This window comes from Stegodyphus dumicola, chromosome 4 (genome assembly GCF_044657685.1).
Source record: "Stegodyphus dumicola isolate Sdum_Otavi_A_Nest chromosome 4, ASM4465768v1".
NCBI classification, from domain to species: domain Eukaryota; kingdom Metazoa; phylum Arthropoda; class Arachnida; order Araneae; family Eresidae; genus Stegodyphus; species Stegodyphus dumicola.
The window spans coordinates 88,716,011-88,743,357 of NC_140771.1; the positions used below are offsets into that span (position 1 = coordinate 88,716,011).

The window sequence follows — 27,347 nt, forward strand, 5'->3', positions numbered from 1 at the left end:
AAAAAATCAAATTACAAATTTCTTTTGCTTTATATCTTTCATGCCTAAGAGAGAAGTTCCATGCATAATGATTGTCAACCATTTTAACATGTTCAAGTAATAATAATCAGATGAATATCCAAATGCTTTTAAGCAAAGTTTTGCAATAATGAGGTTGAATGGTTAAATAAAGTTATACTATAGTAAAGCTTAATTCTTGGAGGAGTTTTTGCTTTTTATTATTTAATTAAAAAATTGTAAAACTTTAAAAAAATTGTATTTTTTTTAAACTATCAAGAGAGATTTGGTTTATTTTTAGTGTGACAAGAAATTACTTGGACTGGTTAACAAGCATTCCCTGGGGAAAAAGTAGTGAAGAAAATATGGATCTTGAGAGAGCATCAGAAGTATTAGAACATGATCATTATGGCATGGAAGATGTAAAGAAGCGGATATTGGTATGTCTGTTTTGGGAGGAAGAAGTTAAAAAAAAAACCTATGAATTATTTTTTAATTCTATATGTACCATATATCATCATATTGATGTTATTTGAATCATTAAATTCTGTGAATGTTTTGGAAAAAAGTACTTTTCAGTCATATTTATTACCAAGAAATTAATTTATGATAAGTTCCACAAGTTTTTGAGCTTTAAAAAGCGGCCTGTGTCTTCTGTTTTGTAGATTTTTTCCCTGTTACTAGAAAGATTATCTGCTTTTTTAAAACTGTGACTTATTCTTTAAAGCATGAAATCCAATTTAAACTCAGCAGATTTATAATTAATATATGTTTAATCATCAAAGAATACTAACATTCACTTTATCCTGGTTTAAAAAAAAAAAAAAAACTGTTTTTCCAAATTTAAATTTATGTATAGCATGTACATAAAGAATCTATGAAAAATATTTTACTACTGTCTGTACCTTTGAGAAGTTGGAGCAAATTCTTGTGTGATCACAAGTCCAAAAATCACATTTTTGAACATTTCAGGAATAATTAAATTAAGTTGAAATTCTTCTGTCAAGGTCTGTATATCATTACAGGTTCTCTTGATAAATTACTTATTAAAAAATTTTTCTCTAGTTTTTTTTTTTACATTTTTTATGTGTAAAACAGATAGATAAATTTTCTCTAACTACTACATAGTCTTTTTAAAAACTACATTTTGTGTAATTTAATCACTGATAAGTAGTTTTATTCTATATGTAACAATATATGTTAAAAATCTGATCATCTGAAATAACTCTTACTATTTTAGGTTAAAATAACACTTTGTACAAAGATTAATTAGAAGTCAAACAACAAAAATAGATGGATTGATACATTTACATCATAAATAAATATATTTAAACCATAAAAAATTCATGAGAGTTTGTTAGAAAAGTTAAAACACATTTTGTTTTCCAAAATAATTATTACAATCAAACTGAGGGATTAGCCATGAGAAGCCCTCTTAGCCCCATCCTGGCTGATATCTACTGCATTATTATGAATCAAAATTATTTGAAACTGTAAACTTCCTGGTATGATTCCACTATGTGGACGATACTTGTATCCTGTTATGCTATAATTAAAATGATTTACATAAAGTTCTTTCAATAATGAATTCCATTGATCTTGCTACTCAGTTCACTTTTGAGCTTGAGACATATAATTCCTTTCCATTCCTCGACTTTTGTTCACACATAACACATCCAACTTCAGTGCTACTGTTTACCGTAAACCTTCATTGGTTTGCCTTCCACCACACTTCAAAATTATGTCATCTGACTAAGTAAAAGTTAGCTTAATTTTATTCCTTTTTTTTCCATGTACTTCAAGTTTGCTCCTCCAAATTGGCTCTTGATCAAGAACTAAATTATTTAATAGCAATTGCTATTGACAGGGGCTTTCCACCCAACAGTATTAACCAAGCAGTTAAAAAAATTCTCATCTCAACACACCAAAAGGCACACTCTTGATTTAGGAGATTACAAGAATTCTGTTGTCATTCTTTCTTTCCATCAATTAGCAATAAAACTGCACATATTTTACAGATATTTAATTTTTGGGTTGTTTATTCTCCTATTAATAAAAGTCCCAAAAACCCCATTCCGGATTTGAACTCCTGGGGTATTTACAGCATTCCTTGCCAGTGTGGTTTTAATCTACATTGGTGAAACTAAGACAGTTTACTTATTCATGTTAAAGTACATGAGGCATATGTTATGAAAAAAAAACACGGAAGTCCCCTGTTGCCCAGCACTGTTGGTCCGAAAATCACACTTTCCATTTTTCTACAGCCATAATTATTCAAAAGGCATCTTTAATTTGTGAGTTAGATTTTCTAGAGGCATTTCATATTTAAATAAAATCTTTCTGTTCTAGTTAACGACCCTAATTCCAATCCATCTTTACTTTCAGCCTTTGAGGAAATTATGTTTTAGTTTTTTTGTTTCATCAATAGATGGCGCCAGTAGCTTAACTCCTGTCCAGCCACTTTTATCTTAACTCCTTTATTTGCACTTTGGCAGCTGAGGAAGATGGTTTGTTAAAACCATCGAAACAAGTAATGGAAAAATTGCAAATAGAATGCTGATTTTCGTTGTTTGACTTCTAAATTAACTCTTAAAATGTTTGGTTCATACCTCTGTGTAATTTTTTAAAAAATAGAGAGAGAGAGAAACAAAACAGAAGGAAAAAAGTTATTTTTAAAAAGTACAGAAACAATTTCCAGATGTTTTAAAGTTGAAATCTTTTATCTGAGTTTAGTTTTAATTTACCTAACACTAATGATTGAATATTATCAGTTGATAACATGAGGTGTTCCTTTCATTTATTTAAAGATAAAAAGTCTACTGAGGTCTTAAGTTGCAGCGTAATAAAATTTCGTGACTAAACTAATGGTATTAATTCATTTTAAGTCATTAAGTTTATTCATTTTTTTATATAAAATGATTACAATAAGTAACTGTATTTATAATTCCAGTTTATATCTTGATAAAAGTTCTGTATTTATAATTCCAGTTTATATCTTGATAAAAGTTGGCAGTTGGATACACCTTGATATTTTTGTTGATTTTTATGATGCCAAAAAGCAATGTTTCCAAGATGGCTATCATCCAAAACAGTGCTGAAAACATTTGTTACAAAAACAGCAAAAGTACTTGCCTGGTTTATTCTTGGCTACAATCTCATTGTCAGCATCGGATAACTAGTGCATATATATAATGTAAATCATGTAATCTCAGAAATGATCCTCTTGATCCTGGTATTGGCGACATCACATAAACTCCATAAAGTAGAAATGTAAAACGTCATCCAATGATTGCCTAAGCCCCTGCTTGTCAAACTTGCACTTAATGTGACTCTACATGCCCTAAATGGTGTTGGAGTGCTGTTTTCAGGCACCTTTCTTGTGACAAACCCACTCATGGCCATCCAATTGATACATTAACTCAGCCAAATGCATATCTTTGATACAGACTTGATATTTATAGCGAGAATTAATTAAACCTTCATTTGTACACCAATAAGTTACAGCTTCGTTAGCCTTTTGCTCTAAATCATGAAAAAAGAATAGTATTAATGTTACCAAACATACTTCTTTGTGAAAGGTATGGGACAGTGATTAATTAGAACCAAGATAGCTAAGGAAAACCAAAGGTCAATTAACAGCAATTAAAATTACAATAATTCAAAATGCAGTCAAAATTTAAAATATGTGATTTGTAGTACACGAGTCCTCGATTACTAAACAAAAAGTTCCAGTCAGATTAAACTTCAGGAAAAACATTGGCATGTAACAAAAAAAAGGGGGCTGCCATATCATTGGCAAAAAAGAGTCAATTCTGGATTACCAGAAAACTTGTACCAACATCAGTATTTGGTGCCAAATCAAGGTACGTCCTTTTCTACAGTAGAACCTATATCCTCATGTAAATTTATTTTAACAATCGCATTTTGCAAGGGGTTTTTCCCCTTAATTTAGCAATTATAAATTCTTTCCGTCAATAGTAATTTCTTCTGATAATTTATATCTTGTTTTCATCCGAATTTTGTTCTTGGATTTCTGTTAATATGTGCATACTCTTAATCCTGAGTACTTTTTTCCATTGCTAAATTGCCTTTAATCTCAAGCTTATCCACAGCTACAATTCTCCCTCCCTAATATTTAAAAGTTTTTACTGTTTTGTTCACTGCATTTTTGTCCAAGATCTCAATTCTAATTAACTCTGCAATCTAACTCTTATGTGCATTTTTAAAACAAGGTGAGGCTGTAATAATTTTATAAGCATTTTTCTTTCAGTTTAACTCATGTATTTTGCTCATCTCTCAAGTGTCTATATTTTTAATGTTTCAGTTTGAAATATGCTATGTTATTATTGATATTATTGACTTTTGATAAGTAGTACTCAACATCCTTGTTTCTTCTCTTATTATGTTCATGCTACATTCCAAATATGTAAAATTGAAACTATTTTATTTTAGCATGGTATACATGATGTTGATTTCATTTCTTGATGAGGTCAAATGAGGTCTTTATAGCCCTTATACCAGGTGTGTAAATATGAAGCCAGAATTTTTATATAGCAAATACATGTTAATTATGTGAAAATGACAAAAAATATTTTATTTGAAATATTTTCCATCACTAGCTATACATTTTCCCCATCCCTCTGGCAATTTATGAATGCCACACCAAAAAACTTTTGCTGTTTTGAAAAGCAAACTAGTCATCAAGCCATTTTTGTACATTTTCATAGATGTTACGCACTGCTGAGCAAGTCTGTGTCCTATTGATGCAAATAAATAGTAATTGGATGGAGATAAGTCTGATCAGTAAGCCGCATGTGCAGATATTTCCTAACTGAACACCTCAATCATTTCCTTGACAGGTTTTGCTCTGTGTGATGGTGTATTATTATGAAGCAAAATCAGTAGCATATGGAGACAGCTTCTTATGTTACATTTAATTGATCTACTAGTTCCTTTTGTGTTTCAGTGTCATCCTCATCCAACAATGCTTGCAATTCACTATCTGCAAACTTTTTTGGCACTCTTCCAAATTTTTCTTTTCTCACCTCAAAATCGCCACTTTTGAATTTCTTAAACCACTCAAAGCATTTGATGTGATTCTGCAGCAGTTTTCTTTAAATGGTAACAGAAAATTAATGCTGTCTGCAAATTGTAGTTTATAAGCACTAAATGTGCCATGTTCACTGCTATTAAGAAACTATTCTGTTACATGAAATTGCATTGTTGTCAGCTGTTAAAAAAATAAAATGGCACCAGTAGTACGATTTGAATGTCGCTACATGGACAACTACTGCCATCTATGTGCAAATTATGGTTTCATAGTTAGACACCTGCTAAGTCGTGATTTTAACTACACTATCTTTGTTGTGAGTTATTGCAGTATGAGGCTACTAATCTTAAATGAAGCAAATGTCTTAAAACCAAGACTTCTGCTCTAGCTGGATATTTTATGTTAAATATTTATTTATTTATTTTTATTTTTATTTTATTTTATTTATTTATTTATTTATTTATTTTTTTTTTCTCTTGCATGTGTGTGTGAATTTTAGGAATTTATTGCTGTTAGTAAACTTAGAGGGAGTGTTCAAGGAAAGATCCTATGTTTCCATGGTCCACCTGGTGTAGGTAAAACTAGTATAGCAAAATCTATTGCCAAAGCCTTGAACAGAAATGTAAGTAAAATCTTTTGATTCATTCATTCAGTTCTTGTTTTAAAATTTGAAATTGTTTTGAAAAACTTAAAAAATGAGACAAAATTTTTTCACAAACACCCAAAGGTGTAGCAAAGGAAACCTGTCAGATTTCAAAAGTTAATAATGCATAGTAGATTCTGTACAGAATATTTCATTTCATAAGCTAAAAGTATATGGATTAGTATATTTTTCATTCAGTTATGAACACTTCGATAGTGGCTTTTTATTTCAAAATTTGTTTGCAATTTCTGATGTTTCACATCATCTCTGAGTGATAGCTTGTATTTATGTTGCAGTCTGTTGGTATACAATAGCTTTCAATTTATTTATAATTCTTGGTTGATGTTTATAGATTTCAACTTTCAAATGTCCCTGAATAAAAGAAGTTACAAGAGACATGATCAAGTGACAAGATCTGGCTATTACACATGCCCATGAAAAGTAGGGCTAGGCAAAAGCTGTCCATGAGCCCTTTAAATTGCTTCATTTGTCCTACAGTCAAAAGTCTTTAATCCGGACTCGTCGGGACTTCGGCGATTCCGGATTATCGATTTTTCCGGATTATAGATCATCAGTTTAAATCTGGTAAGATGGCATGCAGAAATTATAAAATTAAAAATATGAAACCGTAATTTATAAAATAATGAGCAATTATGATCTAAAGGGTATCAAAATTTACCAAAAAAGAAGCCTAATATTTATTTGTTTACTTTATTAAACATTTCTTTCAACGCGCGGATGCGTAAAGCATACCTTACGCATAGCCGAAATTAGAAAATTGCAACCAGAAAACTATTTGATTTGTATTCGTGATATTTATAATGACGATGAATTTGATTTAAATCATATCAAAGACGGAGTACACTGAAATTAAATACTACATTTAGTAAGGAATTATAAGCCGAATAAAATAAAAACATCTGCCCTGAAGATAACGATAGTGTTGACAAATCAACTTCCAGTTCATTGCGCGCCGCGACGTCCCCCCCCCGCGCAGAGCAGCGTGAAATTGATAAACAGATTTCGGAACGGTTAGATAAACAAAGAATATGCCTTTATCCATTTTTTGTAGCAATTCGTTTTTTGTTTGATGGACATCGAAACATACTTTCGTTTTCTAGATCCTTTGGGAGCTCCAGCATCAGAAATTCTATTTGACATAATCGAAAGTTCAAGCTTACTTTTAGAAAATTGCTCTTACAGTCTGCAAAAAATAATAAGCCGGATCCAATTCGAAGATTAAAGAACAAGGCAATCATCAACATTAATTGAAATAGATAATTAGATAATTTTAGCTTATACCGTCCGTTCGCGCACGCGAAAACGTATTCTGCACTTGCGCAGACGCATATGCGCAGTGGTAAATGTCTTGCGCGCACGAGTAAAACGCCTATGCGCATGCTTCAATGCGGCGCATGCGCAGAAAGATTTTAGCTTTGAGGTCCGGATTATAGATCATTCCGGATTATGGGTGTCCGAATTAACGACTTTTGACTGTATTATGAAATCCTATACAACAATATTTTTGTCTCTTTTCTACTCAATTTTGTTACCAAACTTCCAAAACCAACAGCATGAGTATGCATCTGTTGTTACAGTGTGTATACATACACATGACTGTACTAGCAGTCAGCCTAAGCTAAAACCACTCGATATACTAGAAAGCATGTGCATCCTTTAAGAATATAGTTCTATCATTTTTACAGCTTTAATTTAGAAAGTAAATAATGACATGTGGATATTATTTAGATAAAAAGACTGATCAGAAAAGGGAGCTGAGGAAAAGAACATTTTATCCCTAAATTTTTATTTTAATATGGAGCAATGTACATGTCAGTCATTTTATGACTAATATTAACTGATCCCATTTAAAGTGTACTTGGCAGAAGTGCAATTCCCATTACCCAACAATATTTCCTCTGTCTCTGAAGGGGGAAAAAATTACCCCTGACCTAAGGAATGGAAAGCAATTGTCTGGGGCATTCTGCTCAATTTAAGCTTCATCACATACTGGGGAGGGGGACTATAGCTGATTAAGCTCTTCAAAATTAGCTAATGACTGTCATGTATGTACACAATGAAGAAATCGGATATTCACAAGTGTCTACTGCCTATCCATAACTTAAAAAATTTCAGCAGAAGCTGTGATTCTGTTGTTGTTAGGCTTATAATAGATATACAGAGATATAGTAGCTGCTGCTGATCGTAGTGAGAAAAGTAGCAAGTTGTGGAAGACAGTCAGTGCAAAATCTACTTTCTTGCTATAGACTTCAAGTTTTGTATACTGTATTCTAAGTACACTATATTCTAAGAATACCCAATATTTTTATGGCTAAGTTTTAAGAATTTAATTATAGGTGTTAAAATGAGTCAGCAAAAGAAAATGAAAAAACCAGTTTGGAATGTCTTAATTTTATTGATGCATGTGCAGTAAAGTAGGTATTTGCAAACATAAATAATAAAGCTGTTTGCTTACTTTTCAAACATATAAATAATAAGTCATTTATTGTCATAAATAATAAAACAGTTTGTTTACTTTGTCATAACTGTTGTATTTAAAAAAATCTAACTTAGTAGTGTTTTTTAACAAAGCATTCAATATATAAATCACTTTTGTCAAAAAACTTTAACAAATCCTGAAAAAAAAAAAAAAAAAAAAAAACTGAGCATTTTGAGAGAACAAAATAATATTGACAAAGCAGCTACAAAAACTAGTTATGTTATTGTAAACTTGTGTAAGTTGTTTGTTGAAGCAAAATTTGTCAAAAAATGCTGAAATATATTGCCCTAGAATGAAAGAAATATTTGAAAATGTAAGCCTTTCTAGAATAGTAATACAGCTGATTGAAAATATTTCTCACAATTTATCTGGTTAATATTGACATCAAGTGACTTCTGGTTACTGAAGAACAAAAATTACAAATTTTAAATATTATTTTCTCACTTTAGATATGTACTGCATTCAAACTGGTGCAAGCTAATTATTAATATTTATTCGAAACAAGAAGTTTAAAATTAGGAGGAACTGTTTATCATACATTTAACAAAAGGTACCACTAACCGGAGAAGACATTTTTATGGCTGTTGAGGAGCATCTAATTAAAATGTATTTACACGAGACAAAGTGCTAAGTATCACTATGGATGAAGAGAGATGCAGTCACAAAATAAATCTTCTGTATTGCTTCATTCATCAAAAAGTGCTTTAAAAAAAAATAGTTTTACAACTGGGACATGTCATTAATGTTATAACAAAAGTAGTGAATTTTATCTGGGGATAAACCTTATTAAATTAACAGAATTGAGTTCTAAAAATTCTACCTTGAATTCTAAAAAGATATTGAAAGTGAATTTTACGAAACGCCATACCATACAGATGTGAGATGGTTAAGTGCTAGAAAGGTTTTGAATAAATGTAATAGTTTGTCTAATGAAATCAGAATTTTCTTGTCAACTAAGGAAAAAAGTAACAACTTTCCTGAATAGCAAACTGAGGAATAATTAAACAGTTTCTCCTTTTTTATTAATATATTGACTTATTTGAGTGAACTGAATATTACAGTGCAAGGAAAAAAAGAAATATACTTTTAATACTTGCTCAATCAGAGCATTTATGACAAAGCTTTACTTAAACTTTAAATGAGAAAAGCTTTTCAAACAAATTTTCCAACCATGATCGGAAAAATAAAATGATGGTTGATGGTTTTGTTAAGTATGGGAAAATAGTAAAAGAGTTATGTGCTAAATTTAGCAGAAGATTTGAAAAAATTGGAAACATTTGTCATTAATAAGAGTTTGTTTAATTTTAATGAGCAGAATGCTCTAATTCAGATACAGTTATAACTGATTGATTTGCTGTTGGATCATTTGTTTACAGGAAAAGTTTTGTCAAACCAAATTAGTAGATTTTTATGGTTCCCTTAATATGGATAAATTCAAATGCAGTTCAAAGTCCGAAATCTGGACTCGCTGAGACTTCGGCGATTCCGGATTTGGGATTTTTCTCGATATTAGATCATCAGTTCTAGATCCAGAAAATTTCGCTACCAATAGTCAAAAAAGGGACAGAAAATGAGAAAATTTCGATTGACAAGTTAGTCGGAATTCTCAAAACAGCAGTTACAGGACTTCAACAATGTAACTGAACAAGAGATTATGTCTGTCCACAGAACTAAAGAGAAAGTATTAGCGCAAAAAACGAAGCAACTTAAACAACTTACATTGAAAGAAATATTTAATAAGGTAAGCAAATAAATATTAAGCTTTTATTTGTAAATTTTGATACCCTTTAGATCATAAATACTTCATTATTTCATAAATCACGATTTCATATTTTTAATTTTATAATTTCTACATGCCATCTTACTAGATTTAAACTGATGATCTAATATCCGGAAAAATCCCAAATACGGAATCGCCAAAGTCCCGACGAGTCTGGATTTCAGACTTTGTACTGTAAATAATGATTCGGCAGGTTGCCGTCAGATCAACAATGTATCTATGTGAAATGTTTCAGTTTCAGATGTGTGCCAAGCAGAAAAGCAGCAATGGAGCCAAATTACTGATCGTGCAAATTTATGCTAAGATGATTGTTTCTTCAATGAAAAGGTATTTTATTTAGTGTCGAAGTGAAATTATGAATCGGAACCCTCCAGGTGTTTTATTAAGTGCGGAGGGGGGCAACCAAATGTGCATGTGTAAAGCCTACGAGACAAATGTTCTTGGTGGTTTCGAGGTCTGGATTTTAGATCTTTCTGGATAATGGACATTCAGACTTTGTACAGTAATATGTGGATTAGGTAAAAATGTATTTACTTTTATTTAGATTGGCATATTTATGTCAAAAAACTTTGTTGTTAATTAGGTAAATGAAAAAATGAACTACTGATAAAAACTTGCATTCTGTATTAAGGATTGCTAAAAGTGAGTTGGAACCTAAATTGTATGGAATAAACACAAAGAAATATTTGAAATTTCTCGTCTCAGGTTATTTATATATTAATTAATAATGGTTTTTACAACACAGTTTGTGTAATGAAAATAAAAATGTATTCAAAGCTGTTCATTTTTACTTCCTTGTACGAAGTAAAAAAGAAGTATTGTAATCGCAAAAGTTATTTATATGTATATCCACTCTGTTACCTGGCTCAGTGATCTCAGTTTCTTTACTCGTATATGTTTGTAAATGGTACATTTTTTGCTTTAAAAATGATTGAATTATGTTGTTTTTATCTTCCGGTTAAGGTTTTTATGCCTTTAGTAAATCTGTATGCAATATTTTTAGAATTATCAACAATTCTAAAGTCGTTTAAGTGCCGCTAAGCCTTTTTTTTTTTTTTTTTTTATGGCTGCCATTGATTGTTTACATTTGAAACAGCAGACTAGTGGATTTGTTGCCAATCTAGAGAAACTTAGCTTTGCAACAACAAAGATAACGCCTTCGTTTATTATTGCCAATTAAATCATGCTTATTCCTTTCTGGAATTTTTTCGAGGAAATAAGTGTTTAAGATTTACTTCGTAATTTTTAATATAGATATTTTGAGTTTTTATGTATTTTTGCTTCTCGCGAAGTGAGAACTGAATTAATTGAATGAGAAATACTCAATCGTCTGTGAAAAACTGTTTCTTTTTTGTTTTGTTTGCTTAATTTCTTTTATACATCATTCTAGCTTTATTATAGTATTTCAATAGAACATGTGGCAACGGTTAGATGATTCTATTCTTTAAATGATATAAATTTTGTGTATTATGAGTTATAATATGAACGAAATATAATACTGTTAAATGAATCTAGCGCCAGAGTGTCGCTATGGTAAACAAATACTAGAGTGTTTTAAAGAATGCATTTATTCTATTGTGGTTTATGCACTGTCGCCGAAGTAGATTTAATTCAATCCAATAATTTTAAATGAAATGCAAGAAAATATGTGTATAATTTAATATTCCGTACAAGGAAATCATGTGGTCTACACATCAGTTTTTTTTTATGGCGGCCATTGATTGTTTACATTTGAAACAGCAGACTAGTGGACTTGTTGCCAATCTAGAGAAACTTAGCTTTGCAACAACAAAGATAACGCCTTCGTTTATTATTGCCAATTAAATCATGCTTATTCCTTTCTGGAATTTTTTCGAGGAAATAAGTGTTTAAGATTTACTTCGTAATTTTTAATATAGATATTTTGAGTTTTTATGTATTTTTGCTTCTCGCGAAGTGAGAACTGAATTAATTGAATGAGAAATACTCAATCGTCTGTGAAAAACTGTTTCTTTTTTGTTTTGTTTGCTTAATTTCTTTTATACATCATTCTAGCTTTATTATAGTATTTCAATAGAACATGTGGCAACGGTTAGATGATTCTATTCTTTAAATGATATAAATTTTGTGTATTATGAGTTATAATATGAACGAAATATAATACTGTTAAATGAATCTAGCGCCAGAGTGTCGCTATGGTAAACAAATACTAGAGTGTTTTAAAGAATGCATTTATTCTATTGTGGTTTATGCACTGTCGCCGAAGTAGATTTAATTCAATCCAATAATTTTAAATGAAATGCAAGAAAATATGTGTATAATTTAATATTCCGTACAAGGAAATCATGTGGTCTACACATCAGTTTTTTTTTTTTATGGCGGCCATTGATTGTTTACATTTGAAACAGCAGACTAGTGGACTTGTTGCCAATCTAGAGAAACTTAGCTTTGCAACAACAAAGATAACGCCTTCGTTTATTATTGCCAATTAAATCATGCTTATTCCTTTCTGGAATTTTTTCGAGGAAATAAGTGTTTAAGATTTACTTCGTAATTTTTAATATAGATATTTTGAGTTTTTATGTATTTTTGCTTCTCGCGAAGTGAGAACTGAATTAATTGAATGAGAAATACTCAATCGTCTGTGAAAAACTGTTTCTTTTTTGTTTTGTTTGCTTAATTTCTTTTATACATCATTCTAGCTTTATTATAGTATTTCAATAGAACATGTGGCAACGGTTAGATGATTCTATTCTTTAAATGATATAAATTTTGTGTATTATGAGTTATAATATGAACGAAATATAATACTGTTAAATGAATCTAGCGCCAGAGTGTCGCTATGGTAAACAAATACTAGAGTGAATTTTAAAGAATGCATTTATCCTATTTGGGTTTATATGCCCTGTCGGCGAAGTAGATTTAATTCAATCCAATAAGTTTAAATGAAATGCAAGAAAAAATGAGTATAATTTAAAATTCCGTACAAGGAAGTCATGTGGTGTACACATCAGATTTTTTTTAATGTGTGATTAATTATTGTTGCCTTTTTTGTTTCAAATTTCTTGAAATTTACATGTACAATTTATATCACGTGCAGTGCTATCATGGCCTCAAATTTATCATCTGAGGCTTATTTAAAATAAAAAGTGTAAAATTAAGTGCATAAAATGTTATTTCAAGTTGTAATTCTTTTTGTTGGAGGAATATTTTTCCCTCTCCAGTGATGTCCTGCCAAACAATAGTACTACAAAAAGATCATCACACGAGCACCATTGCACCTTGTGACTGCTCTGCCTACAATGATATATTAAAATAGACCTTTCTGGTCTATGATTAAAAATATTTTTTAAACTCGGATATAAAAAGTTTAAGTGCTCTGAACAGTGTTCACTCAAAACTTCTGTTGACTTTTGGCTGTGTGTGTGATAGTGTTGTCTTGTTAAAACCACACATCTGGAATTTATAGTTCAGTATATTTTGGTGCCAATAAATTTTGTAGCATCTGCACATGCTGACTGAAAGTTACTAAACCTGCTCAGATTTCTTATTTAATAAAGTAATGGCCATAAACACCAAAATCTGCAGCAATGACTTATTTGTTGTGGAAAGGCCTTTCTTGAACCAGATAAGAATTGTTATTAGCAAACTTCTCCTCATTACTGTAGCATACACAATCTACTTATTATGCACACAAAAGTGTCCTTCATCGTATGTCAACAGAATAATGTTTTAGGAATATATTTATGACTGTCTCTGGAATATGCCTGTGTGATCACCCGCTTGTATTCTTTAATTTTGTGAATAATGATTGTTTTACACATCTGAAAATCAAGATCAGTGTGGAAAAAATTCTTCAAAGAGTCAACCCCAAAGTAGAAACTAGCTTACATGTTAAATATTTGAGTAGTGTCAAAATGGGTTATCTCATAAGTTTCACAACATTTCCTTGTATCCAGACATGTTGTATTCCAGTTGATTTTCTATGTCATGCTAAGTCTTAAGCTATATCAACAGTGACTGAGTGGTTAGGCTAAAGAATATTGGTAGTTTTTATTGGGTTCAAATCAAGACTATTCTTGTTGCATGGTTTGTTTTTTGTGATTTTCCTCATGTGTAATGTAACTATATTTCCTTAAAAAGTCCTCCACAAAGGCTTTCTTCCTTTAGGCAGACAGCCCACCAGCGGCCGAGCAGTCGCTGGTAGTTCGGTCCGAGGTTCGAATCCCGTGAGCGGGCTGGCTGCATGAGTGTTTTCATGGTTTTCCCCATGTGTAACGTGTATACGAGGCAGTTTCCCTTAGAAAGTCCTCCACGAAGGCACCCCTCCCTTTAGGCAGATAGCCCTCGAGGCTTTGCCATAATTAAATAACCTAACCTTTAGGCAGACAGTCTTTTAGGTGTGCTTTGCCATAATCAAATACCCTGCCTACCGGCCTTAATCTATGAAATTTCCAACCCATTGCAGAATAGTTTTTTTATTCAAGTCAACAGCCTTCCAGTGTGGTGTGAAATTGAAAATCTTTCTGCTTAGTGATTACAGATTCAGTGTTTTGGATCACTTTCAATGTGATGTGAGCTTTCAAAAATCAATTATTAAGATTTATTGCTGATAAAGGCCACTATCTAGAGAATATCTCCAAAAACAAATGTTAATATAGTGTACTTCATGCACTTTCAAGTTTTGAAATAAAAGTTTTAGTAGCATTTACCATGCCTTCATTTTTTAAATTTATTTTATATATATATATTTTTATTTTTTTTAATCTTTAATATCTGGAAGGTTTCTTGTAGCATTCTGTATCTATGAATATACTTAGAATATTTAGAAATTGATATATTGGTCTTAAAAAGCAAGTTTTTGTAACATGCTGTTATATTATGTTTATGTTTTTGTAACATAATATTCTTTCATTTTTTTATGTAATATTATGTTTGTAATATTATGTTTTTGTAACATAATATTCTTTCATTTTTTTTACTCATTATATAATTTCATTGGTTATTTGTTCACTGTTTCAGCTAATTTATTTTATGTTTCATTTTTAAACTTCTTTTTATAATTAAATACATTTTTTCTCTCCTTTTTCTAGTTTAAAACAAATATTATTTAATTATTTGCTTGTAAACTGTCAAACTGATATAAATAGCCAATAATCAAACAGAACCAAGGCAGAAACAAAACAATTCTATGAAATAAGTGTTGTGAAGGTGCTATGAAAAGTGGTGAAGCTGACTTGTGTTTAATGATAGTTTGCTTTGACTTGAATTGCAAAATCCTGACATTTCCCCTCTTTACATTGACTATATTATCTAATATGCTGTTTCTTTAACTAAAGCTGTCGAGATTGTAAAATTTTAAGAAATAAAAGAAATATTCTTAAAAATAATAGATTACGTTCACACTGCTGTATGCAGAATTAGTAATGCAGAAGATGTAAATTACATAGAAATATACTTTCCAAAAATGTATGTAAGTTGTGGAGAAATTATACCTACTGTACAGGAATCTGTTATGAATACATTTAATAAATAAAAATATTATTAAGTTTTATATAAGTTATTATCTAATTATAAATCAGAGTACTTTGATTTAAGAACACTGCTTAAAACTTGTGACTTCTTTTACATGTGATATATAGAGAGAGACTTCAAATAGTGCTCGTACTAACTTAAAGGAACTTTAATATTTTTGTTATTTTCTGATTATCCACACCCCCATTGAAAAATTGCAAACTTGATGACTTTGTTTAGAACATATGCGAGCTCATTGGTAACTTTAGAGAGAAATGTTTGTATGGGTACCCTTACATCTCTTTCAAAAATGCATCCTAGTGCTGCCCTCTCCCTTTTTTACATTCCCCTTTTTTTTTCCTCATACAAAACACTCACTTTTTTTTTTTTTTTTAAATGCAGCTGTTCTCGCTATTTATACAGCAATCCGTTTTTGTTTCAAAAAAAAAAAAAAAAGAGAGAGAGAGAGAGAGAGAAGGGGAGAACAGAAAATTGCACAGTGGCACCAAAATGAGAAGGAAAATAGATTAAGCTTACATCAAGTGAGTCAGAATATGTGTTACATGTGTCAAATCTGAGATATCATCAAAGATAATGAAACCTGCCATATGTGGGCCATTGGCTTTACTAAAATGCTGAAATTTCCACATTTAGGATCATAATATGCAATCACACTGGTGAGAATGTTGGAAATGTGAATACCTGTTTGAGGGATGTTACGTGCATGCCTTAAGCTGCCACCACATAAATACTTTTTGATGACATCATGGATTGCTACATAAATACTTTTTGGCAACATGATCTGTTGCCTCATAAATACTTTTTTGCAGCATTTCAGTGAGAGTGCAAATATTCGTAGAGTACGAGATTTTTTAGAAACACAACTTACATTTGCAACATCTGTTCCACAAATAGCTTTTAAAACTGAATCTAATGAACTGCAGAAATAATAAATTAGATTAGAAAAGTAATGAATTATCTATATTAATTCATTGTGTTCCTATCTTTGGAGTTATAATGTACTGTTTTTAAAGTTCAATAAAATTAGAAACTTGTGCTAGGTTCTGCACTTTCTAATAACCAGTTCTTTTATATAAGTAATGCTGAGCAATACAATTCTAATTCTTATTTTTAATGTAAAAAGTTGCCTCAAAACATTGTTTTCAATAAGAAATCCTTTACTTTCTATCAGAAAGAAATTTATTAATCTATTACCTAATAATTTATTTTAAAAAAATGATTAGAAAATGCTTTTTCTATGTTCTAAGCCATAAAAAGGGAATCTTAATGTAGTCTGCAGTTTTAGCTCTTTACTTGGTTAATTTTAAATTATTAGCATACTGAAAAATTTCAAATTGTACTGAACAGAGCTCTTAAAGATCCTCCATGAGGTACATCTTGCATGCAAACTTCAACTTCTGTTTTAATATTTCGGCATCAATGAAGCATACAAATTTATTTGGGTGAGCAAAATAATTTACATTAGCAAAATATAATATGTTTTCATTGTGAATATAGCTAACTTGTCTTTATATGATATTGATTTTCAAGTTTTTAATAATCAATAGCATCCTCAAAGATTATACAAAAATAATAAATTTGAATTTGACTAGCTTATTGTTACATAATATTGATTTCATAATAATTAATACCATCCTCAGGTACTGTATAAAAATAGTAAACTTGACACATAACTGCATTTAAGATTCAAGCTATTACTGAGGTTTGAAAATAGTAACTGGACATGGTGGATGAATATGTTTGTTAAAAAATTTTTCATATATTTGTTGTTCAAAATATATAATGTTTTTATTTTCTAAACTTGTTGTTGTTACTTATTATGTCTAATTATAGTTTTCTAAATTCACAGTACTATAGATTTAGTGTTGGAGGAATGACAGATGTAGCTGAAATCAAAGGCCACAGGTACCTTTGTTATAATTTGCTTTATTAGTTGTCACAGTTAAATGAAATTAATGGTACCATATGAGAGGAATTTGTAATCAATACTATCTGAACATTACTTGTGTTATCAGTGTTTTTTATAGTCTTTGTGCAAACATCGCATCTTATTTTATTTTATTAGTAGTAGGTATCTCTTATAATTAATCACTTATATATTTAATTGAATATTTTTATCTTTCAGGAGAACATACATAGGAGCTATGCCAGGAAAGATTATACAGTGTTTGAAAAAAACGAAAACTGAAAATCCTTTAATATTAATAGATGAGGTTAATGTTCTTCTTTTACAAGTTGCAGTTGAAATAGTGCATACTAATAATAAAACATAATTATTTAAAAAGTCTGCTATAAATTTTAATAAACAAAATGTAAATAAATAAAAGAGGGAAGAAAAGTTTTTGTATTGATTTTCTGTGCTTAATTTTAGCTGACTGAAAGATGTTAGTGTGGATATGCAGAATGTTGCAAAAGTTTTTATGAATAATTGAGACAAGATTTTTCATAAATTTAATGATTAGAAAATTACAAATAAAATTGTTTATTTTTATAATTGTAATACAAACTTTTATTATCTTAGAAGTAATGATTGTTTAAGAATGCATTCAGTTAAAGCAATTATCTATTAATCTAACTTTTATTCCCCTTCCCTACAGGTTGATAAAATAGGTAGAGGATATCAAGGAGATCCTTCCTCTGCTCTACTTGAGGTTTTAGATCCTGAACAGAATGCTAATTTCTTGGATCATTATTTGGATGTACCTGTTGATTTGTCGAAGGTATAAAAACAGTAAAGTATCTTATAATATTTTCCTGTGTTTTAGTTAAACCAATCATTTTAGTGTTCTTAAAATTTATATAATTTAAATTTCTAGTTTTCTGTTTTCCAAAATTAACTAATTGTTCTCAGAATATCTCAGAAAGCTTTAAATTATAGATATTTCTGGAGCATTTAGATTTTTTTTTTTCTTTCATAATTACTATTTTTGTATTCCTTATAACAGTATCCTGTATCACATCATATTTTTGAGTTAATACTCAAAAGCACAATTTTTAATTTTCTGTACTAATACTCAAAATGATTTAATTCATGTTTCATGTTCTCATTCTCAAAATAATTCAAAATTTTTAACAACAGCTCAAAAATATAATTATTAATCATATTAAAACTTAATAACTTTCCAAAATAAAAATAACTGGAAAACTGTTAATTTATGACATTTATTCAAAATTATTGAAATTGAAGTTTTTAAATTTTTATTTGTCATAAAATTTTAATTTGATTTTCATTAAAACAATTAATTTTTCAAAATCCAAATAGTAAGAAGAATCATCAATTTTTAGTTCATTTAAAATGCAGAATGTTTTTAACTGCACTTATTCATGGATAAGTTGCTTACATCTCAATTTTGAAAAAAATTCAGCATTGGTTATCAAAACAATGTATTTTAAATGAATCCATTAACTCTTTGTGAAGTGGTGTGCCTGGTCTATAAATTTTCATCTGTACACAGAGAAAAATTGAATGAAAAGGGATTTATAGGTTACTCTGAACACTCTTTATATATAATAGATGGCAGTCCAAGTCCATATATTTTAGCCATGTTTAATTTTTTAAGACCCTCATTTTTCAAAGAAATCTTCCAGATTTTTTTAGGATATAAAAGGAATTGTTTGAAAAGAAATTTATATGTTATTTTCTTGGCTGTATGCTAATCTCTCTATTCTATATTAGTTTTAAATTTTTGCCGTGAAATCTTGCCTAAAATTGAACAGCGAATACTATCAGGTGTTTCCAGAGAGTGGGCTAAGAGACTATCACTAAAACACTAGGGTCAGACCAACAACTGTATCTTTGTTTCACTGCAGCTTTCTGGTGAGCTTATTTACAATAGAAAGATAAGTCCACATCTGTGTTTCATTTCCTCTTTTTTTTTTTTTTTTTTTTTTTTTTAAGGAAATGAGGTTTGGTTGTCAAAAATTTTTGGGGTGATTTTCTAAAGGTCAGGGGTATGGTTTTTCACTAGAGCAGTTCGCTTTTGTTCAAAGAAGTTTTGAGTTGTAGATGTTTATTTAAATTTATTTTATAGTTTATATTTTTTAATTGTAGATATAATATTAGTTTATGTTTTTCTGATTTTTAATTATTTTGCAAATGGATGGGAGAGGGCTGACCATTTGTGAAACACTCAAAGTGCTACACAAATTGCTTTCAGACAGTAAATCTGATATGGATCCCGATACATGTGCAAAACATGCAAGTTGGGTTATGTTTTTTTCAAATGTGGTGCCACTTTCTTCAAAAAGTACCACCATGGGGGGAAAATAGGCAAGAGTGTATTTGAAAGTACAGGATATCTATGAAATGGTCTATCAAATTTTGGTATTTTTGCGACAGTATATGTTTTTTACTGTTATTGTGTAGAACTAAAAAAAAAAATATTTGTTTTAGCATCTTGGGCTCAAAACTAGAAAGTGATTTTAGAAGAATTTTATTCTTGTATGTATTACTTATCTACTTTTGTACTTCTTATGTCTGTGATATTAGTTGATTTTGTAATAACTATTGCATAATTTAATAATCAGGACCTTTTATGCAAGAAAATATGAAATTTGTAATATTTTAGAATTACTTAGCCATATCATAGTAATTGTATTTCAGATACGCTTCATGGAAGAATTGTTCATATTTTATTAGTTGTAGAATGTTTAAAAATTAGATGGGAAACCACAAAATTATATTTTTACTTTTGCTGTCTTAATCAAATAAGTATAAATGTTAAAATGAATCTTTTGTCTCTGCTTCCCTCTTCAAACTTAGGCCTACTAGCAGCCATGTGGTAAAGACTGCTGAATGCTGGTAGACACAATTTTCTGTTGAAACGACCTCCACAAAGGCATCCCAACCCTCAGCCAGATAGCCCTCATGTGCTTTTTCATATCAAATAACCTAATGTAACATTAAATGAACTTAAAAAATTTAATCTGAAATTATAAACTGCTATTTATACTACTTCCAAGAAGTTATGTCTTAATTAATGGTTCCCATAAAGTTTTTTATATGTAATGTTTTTGATTCTGTGCTTTTTTATTTGTATTCACTAATAGCATTAATTCTTCCCTCTCTCTCTTTTTATTTATTTATTTATTTATTTATTTTTTAATTTTATTTTCTTTAAGGTATTATTTATATGTACTGCAAATGTAACAGATACTATTCCTGAACCACTTCGAGACAGAATGGAAATGATTGAAGTTTCAGGTTATGTTGCCGAAGAAAAAATTGCTATAGCTGAGGTTTGTTTTTTAACTTTTAAATTAAGTTTATTTTAATAATGTATTGGAATTTTGTTTCAGAATTCTAATTAGACAAATATTTGATAAAATTCAACTTTGAAGTATACAGTACAAAGTCCGAAATCCAGACTCGATTTGGTATTTTTCCGGATATTAGATCATCAATTTTAATCTAGTAAGATGGCATGTAGAAATTATAAAATTAAAAATATGAAATTGTGATTTATGAAATAATGAAGTATTTATGATCTAAAGGGAATCAAAATTTACAGGAAAAAGTTTAATATTTATTAGTTTATGTTACTAAGCATTTCTTTCAGTATAAGTTGTTTAAGTTGCTTTGTTTTTTGTGATAATACTTTCTTTTTAATTCTATAGGCAAACATAATCTCTTGTTTAGTTGCATTGTTGAAGTATTGTAACTGCTGTTTTGAGAATTCAGACTAACTTGTCAATCGAAATTTTCTCGTTTTCAGTAACTACTCTGTCACTTTCTTCACTAATGGTAGAGGTATTTTATGGATCTAAAACCATACTACAAATTTCACCGTTCATTAATTGATTGATGATTGAGAAGCATTGTCATCACAATGAAAAACTTCTTTTATATCATTTTCATTTGTTACCGCTTCTGCACATTTCTTTACAAAATCTGTTAATTGGAAACACCTTTGTTTTGCGATATCCGAAAACTTTTAAAATTAGTGGCTATCATGATCAAATTTAGCTCTCCTTCACTATACATATGTGGCCATGCATCATGAGCTTGGCAACTAACGACAAGTTATTCTGTTAAATTTTATCTTGCTTCTATCATGCAGAGACAATTAAGCCTGAATTGTATTCAGTTTAGTTATTTATTATACTTTTATTACATTGTATTTCTTGCACATACTTAAGGTTTATCAGAGTTCTGAATAAATAAATTCCTACATATACTTAAGCCTTATTTAGGGCCAGCACAAGTTGTCATATTTTGATAAACATGCAGTGATGAAAGGAAAATGTAATAAATAATGATTCACCAGGTTGGCGTCAGATCAGTGATGTATCTATGTGGAATGTTTCGGTTTCAAATGTGTGCCAAGCAGATACGCAGCAATGGAGCCAAATTACTGATCATACAAATTATGCTAAAATGATTGTTTCTTCAATAACAAGGTATTTTATTTAGTGTCGAAGTAAAGTTAAAAATTGTGACTCTCTAGATGTTTTATTATGTGTGGAGGGGGAATCAAATGTGCATGCATAAAGCCTACGAGGAAAAAAAAATTGTTGGTGATTTTGAGGTCTGGATTTTAGATCATTCCGGATAATGGACGTCCGAAATTTGGACTTTGTACTGTACTATGTATATTGTACTGTACTATGTCTTACCCATTTTTATTAATTTTCCCTCTTGAAAATTGAAAAAGGGGAAAATTGGATATTGTTTACTATTTTCAAGGAAAAGAATTTTAAAGAACTTAATGTTATAAAAAGCAGATAGAAATGTTAATGTTAGAGCATTCTATAATATATTTCTGTTACAATTATTGCTTATAATACATTTCTTTTTACTTCTGTACTAGAATTTTATTTGTTCATGTTTGGTATATTGCTATCTTAAATTAAAAATCCTAAATCATATATTGGAAATACCTGTGAGAAGTATGGGAATAAATGTAATAATTTGAATCTGAAATTGGCTGTGTAACCCAACCCCCCCTCCAAAAAAATGGAAATTGATAGCATGTATATCTGATACTTTAGATTTAAATTCAGTATTTGATTTAGAGTATATAATTTGAATTTGTATTTATGATTTGAATATTAGAGTAATAGTTCTTGTTTATCTTCCTTTTTGTTTAGCAATACTTGATACCTCAAGCTCGTGAACTGACTGGTGTTACATCTGACCAAGTTACAATCTCTACTGATGCACTCCAAAAACTTATAAAGTCCTATTGCAGAGAAAGTGGTGTACGGAACTTGCAAAAACATATTGAAAAGGTTAACAATAATTATTATTGCATTATACTTTTAAAATTTAATGTTATAACTATAATAAAAAAAATTTACATTTCATGTAAGTTTGTTTAATACATTTCTAGTATAGTAAAAAAGAATGGCTGCTAAAAATATAGTCATTTATTTTGACTGTGTTTTTAGTGGTTATAACCTTTTCACTTTCTACCAGTGTAGAGAAAGGACTGTATTTAAATTGTTCCACACTCTTACATACATTATTCTTAGAAAAGCAGATATATGCAAATTGACAGACTCTCAAAAGCAGTTTAAATTTGTTTCTTTCTTAAACACTTGAGAACTGATGTTAGAAGTGTCTGTAAATTAGATTTTCTTTTCATATCTCATTTGGCTATATCATTCTACTAGAGCTTTTACTATATGCTCAGTCTGGCAGATGTTGCCTTTCCATGAAGATGAAAGTCTTTAATTTATTATCTACATATTTTAATAAATTATCAGTTCTTTGAAACTTTTCTCCAAAATTTGGGCATTGCAAGTAAAAATTTTAAATGATTACTTAACTCTGATTAAAAGAACAACAGAAAATGCAAAAATTCTTACTTTTTTGAAAAATGAAATTCATTGTTCTCTTCTATTTCCTTATCAAGGACATAAAAGTATGGAACTGTCTTTGAAAATAGCATGAAAAGAAAAAACAGGTAACAATTCTTGACATAACAGATGTAGATGTAAAGGATGGTAATGAAAGTGAAAAATTGAAAAATTAAATACAAAGTCCGTAATCCGGACTCGTCAGGAATTCGGCGATTCCGGATTAGGAGTTTTTCTGGATTATAGATCATCAAGTTAAATCTGGTAAGATGGCATGCAGAAATTATACAATTAAAAATATTGAACCGTAATTTATGAAATAAAGAGCAATTATGATCTAAAGGTTTTTTTTTTTTTAAAAAAAAAGCTTAATATTTATTTGTTTACTTTATTAAACATTTGTTTCAATGTAAGTTGTTTAAGTTGGTACGTTTTTTGTGCTAAACATGCATGCGTAACATTAAACATGCATGTGTAAAGCATACAAAAAAAGTTTGTGGAAGTCCACATTATAAATCATTCCGGATAATGGACATCTGGATTACAGACTTTGTACTGAACCTAGTTTTTACTAGCAGTAGCTTTTAATACATTTGATGCAGTTTTATTAATGTAGTTATTGAATAATTTCTTATGCTGTTTTAGACCACAATACTTATTTTTTATTTTTTTTTTTTAAATCCATGAGAAATTTGTAATAATATGTTTTTCAAAATGGCAATCTCACACTGTGTGTAATCATTAGTGAACTTAGCTCAATGTTTTTCAATCTATAAATGTGACCACATTGATCTCCATAACCTACTATAAATTTCTTTTACAGCTTTCTTTAAACTAAAATAAGTTACAAAGAAAATAAAGTACATTACACGTAAAATCTGTTGCTCAACCTATTTTGCCCCATGTATCCCTCTTACCATTGCTAGAAGATCATTCTCCCCCTCCTTTCCAAAACTCAAAAAACACATATGCACATTTATTTAGATTTAGACTATTTTTAACGTGTTTTATAAATTAAAGAACAAAAAGTATAGAAATCTAATAAATACCAAAACTTTAGTTTCTTATATTTCTATATTATAATCAGATACTTAACAGCTAAATGAAATGCTGATCACATTCCCTCCTTGAAGCTATGAAATTCTCCTGTAATTGAGAACCTCTGCATTAAAATAGTAACCATTCATATAGCTTTAAAGCATCCTTATACTTTAACTAGAAAAACAGTGCAAGGTAGATGTGGGGATATAAATCTTTTCAAGTATTCCAAGTATAATAATGCAGAAAAAAACAATGTTCCTGCTTTAGGAAATTAATGCTCTTTGCTAAGTTTTTTTGATGTCATTAGTTGTTGAAGTTAAATTTTCCAGCATAATTTATAATTTAAGTTTTCTAAAAGATTTTTTTCAAGTTCTGAGAAGCAAATCTATGTTGTGTAATAGAATTTCCTTCATTTGTTTCTGCAAAATTATGTTCTTCTTCCATAAAAAATGGCACCAGGAAAGTAAAAATCCATATTATATTTGAAAGGGAAAAAAAAATTGTCTGCTAAAATCTCTTTAAATACTAATCACAATATTGTCACAGAAACATTTCAAATTAATAAAACATATTGCAGCAATGTGAGCAAGGGAAAATTTTGATTACAAGTACATGTTGTAGCAACTGTACATTCCGTTGTGTTGTGACTTACCTCACTTGTTTGACAGTAACCTCAAAACAAGGCCATGAAATTCATGTTAGCAAGGAGAGCAAAACTTTGCCTTTTGTCTAGAGCCTTGAGCACAATATGACTTCGCTCAGTTCCGCCCCCAATTTTGATGGAGAGCACCCTGGGGATGCATGTCCGAGGGTCTCCCACCCCTCTTCGCATACCACCAAACTTTCGAAAGGACTTTTGGCTCACCATGTATCTAGAGTGCCCCCATGCCGCAAAGATACTATACTTTTACAAACATCCATGCCTTCTCCTGGATTCGAACCCAGGCCCTTTGGTATCACAGTAGGCTTCCCTATCCACTATACCATCTGGGTGGCACCGTGTACATTTTTGTAAGTATAGATACTAAATTAAGCAAATGACATTTACGCATCAGCAAATGTTCTAGAAGCTATTTTATGGATAAAAATCATGGGTGTAACTATCCACATCTGCAGTTTTTAGTATTACAGAAAATAAGAATTTTTCATGAATTTTCATATAATATTGCTATGTTGACAATTCTGAAGGTAAAGCCATTCACATGTGCAACATTTTGAAAATCAGCTGCAGGTGATTATATTATAAATGGTGAAAGATATTGAATTTTGATGATCATCTTGTAATTATTCAATAGATTCATAAAACTGAAAAATAATGTTTAGGTTATTTTTAAATTCTTTATAAGGACATAAAATGGAGTTTGTTTCTAATGATGAAATGAAAAATAACAAATTTTAATTGCCAGCGATGAAATTGTGCAGGTGTGGAAATAAGATTTAATTGTATGGCTTAAGTTTATTGAGTGAAATGTGTCTAATTCAATAAGAGAAACTTTATATATATATATATATATATATATTGTGTGTGTTTATAAAATTGGCTGTGAATATCATACATCTGAATATAAAATATATGCTTTTTTACTGTTATGTCAAAAGGTTTTAGCTTTCACAAACCAGATGAATAAAAATCACAAGTATTTATGTATCACCTTGGCGATATATGCAGGAAAAAGTAACTTATAATTGCAAAATATTATTTATTACATGCATATTGTTTCATTCATATTTTGCATTTTTATTAGGTATTGTAAAGATAAATAAAATTTACTTACAAGCATTCCCCCCCCCTTTTTTTTTTTCGTTTGTTTGTTTCGTTGGATATGGGAATAGATTCAAACCAGTTGTTCTCTTTAGCAATTTTATAGAAAAAAATCTCATTTTTTGCAGAAGTTTTTACCTCAGTTTCTTCCATTGCATGCAGATCTCACAACTGTATGAAAATTGAGTTTAAGACCAAAAATATCATGATTTGTGAACAATTGTTATGCATATAGCTGACAGATTTTAATGCAATGTGAAATTTTTTTATGCCTATGAATGTTCTTTTCAATGGGCTGCCTTAATGGGTTTTCTTGGTTTTTTATTAAAACATAACAACAAATAATAATACGTTATAAGAACCTATGTTCTCAATAGTTGATTTTTTGCACTGATTTGACATTGTGTGAGGAAACCATCCATCTTAATCCCACCAACGGGAATTCTTCCATCAGGTTGGTAGCATTCGTTTTCGAAATACAAGAGGGCAAGTTTGATGCGAATACAACGAAAGACAGCAACAGTGGACATGTTAGCGTGTAGATATTCTCTAAAGAGTTATTGTATTATTTCTGTTATAAGAATAAATCCAAATGTAGCAAAATATTTGCCTTTTAAAAAAAAATTTATAAAGTGTATAAATGATTTAAAATTTATGAACATAAATTTGCTATAAACCCTTAACACTCTAATTTACTTTGGATATTTCTCCTTTCCATCCTGTGCATAACCTGATGATATAACGAATTCAGAACTGAAAATCAAAATTATAATATAATACCCAAATCCTTTTCATATAAGACAGACTCCATATTGGAATATAATGTATTTATTTTTCCTCTTTGCTTCTGTCAGCTTGCTGCAGCCTGGTTTCTTCAAAAACTGGAACAGTCACAGTTAGTTTGCTAAGTTATTTATGGCCTCAAATGTCAGCAAATAAAAAGGAAATATTTTAAATCTGACTATGACTGCAATTCATTGTGCATCTGCAGTGTGTCTGCTTGGCATCAGCTTTTTTACATTACTGCACACACACACACATATAATAAGTTTTATATATATTTATATAAAACTTATTATTCTGAACTATTTTAAATCATACTAAGAACATTAATTGTAATTGTCATCCTTGCAGACTTATTTGCTTGCCTTATTAAATTCGATGCATTCTTTGGATATAGTCCACCAGCAGCAAAGCAGTAAAATTGCTGAACACTGGTAGCACACACAAGCAGTAACGTTGCTGAATGTAGTTCCGACC

General features: G+C 29.9%; 1 protein-coding gene across 2 annotated transcripts in view; it reads left to right on the top strand.

The window, feature by feature from the left end:
• Window positions 1-27,347, top strand: part of Lon (lon protease homolog, mitochondrial) — a 105,590-nt gene that overhangs the window by 59,889 nt on the left and 18,354 nt on the right. For both annotated transcript variants that reach the window (XM_085815185.1, XM_085815186.1), the window contains exons 11-17: window positions 299-437; window positions 5,547-5,669; window positions 17,334-17,389; window positions 17,610-17,697; window positions 18,082-18,204; window positions 20,606-20,722; window positions 22,574-22,714. In XM_085815185.1, coding sequence (XP_085671311.1) covers window positions 299-437; window positions 5,547-5,669; window positions 17,334-17,389; window positions 17,610-17,697; window positions 18,082-18,204; window positions 20,606-20,722; window positions 22,574-22,714 — 787 coding nt within the window. The remainder of the gene's footprint in view (window positions 1-298; window positions 438-5,546; window positions 5,670-17,333; window positions 17,390-17,609; window positions 17,698-18,081; window positions 18,205-20,605; window positions 20,723-22,573; window positions 22,715-27,347) is intronic.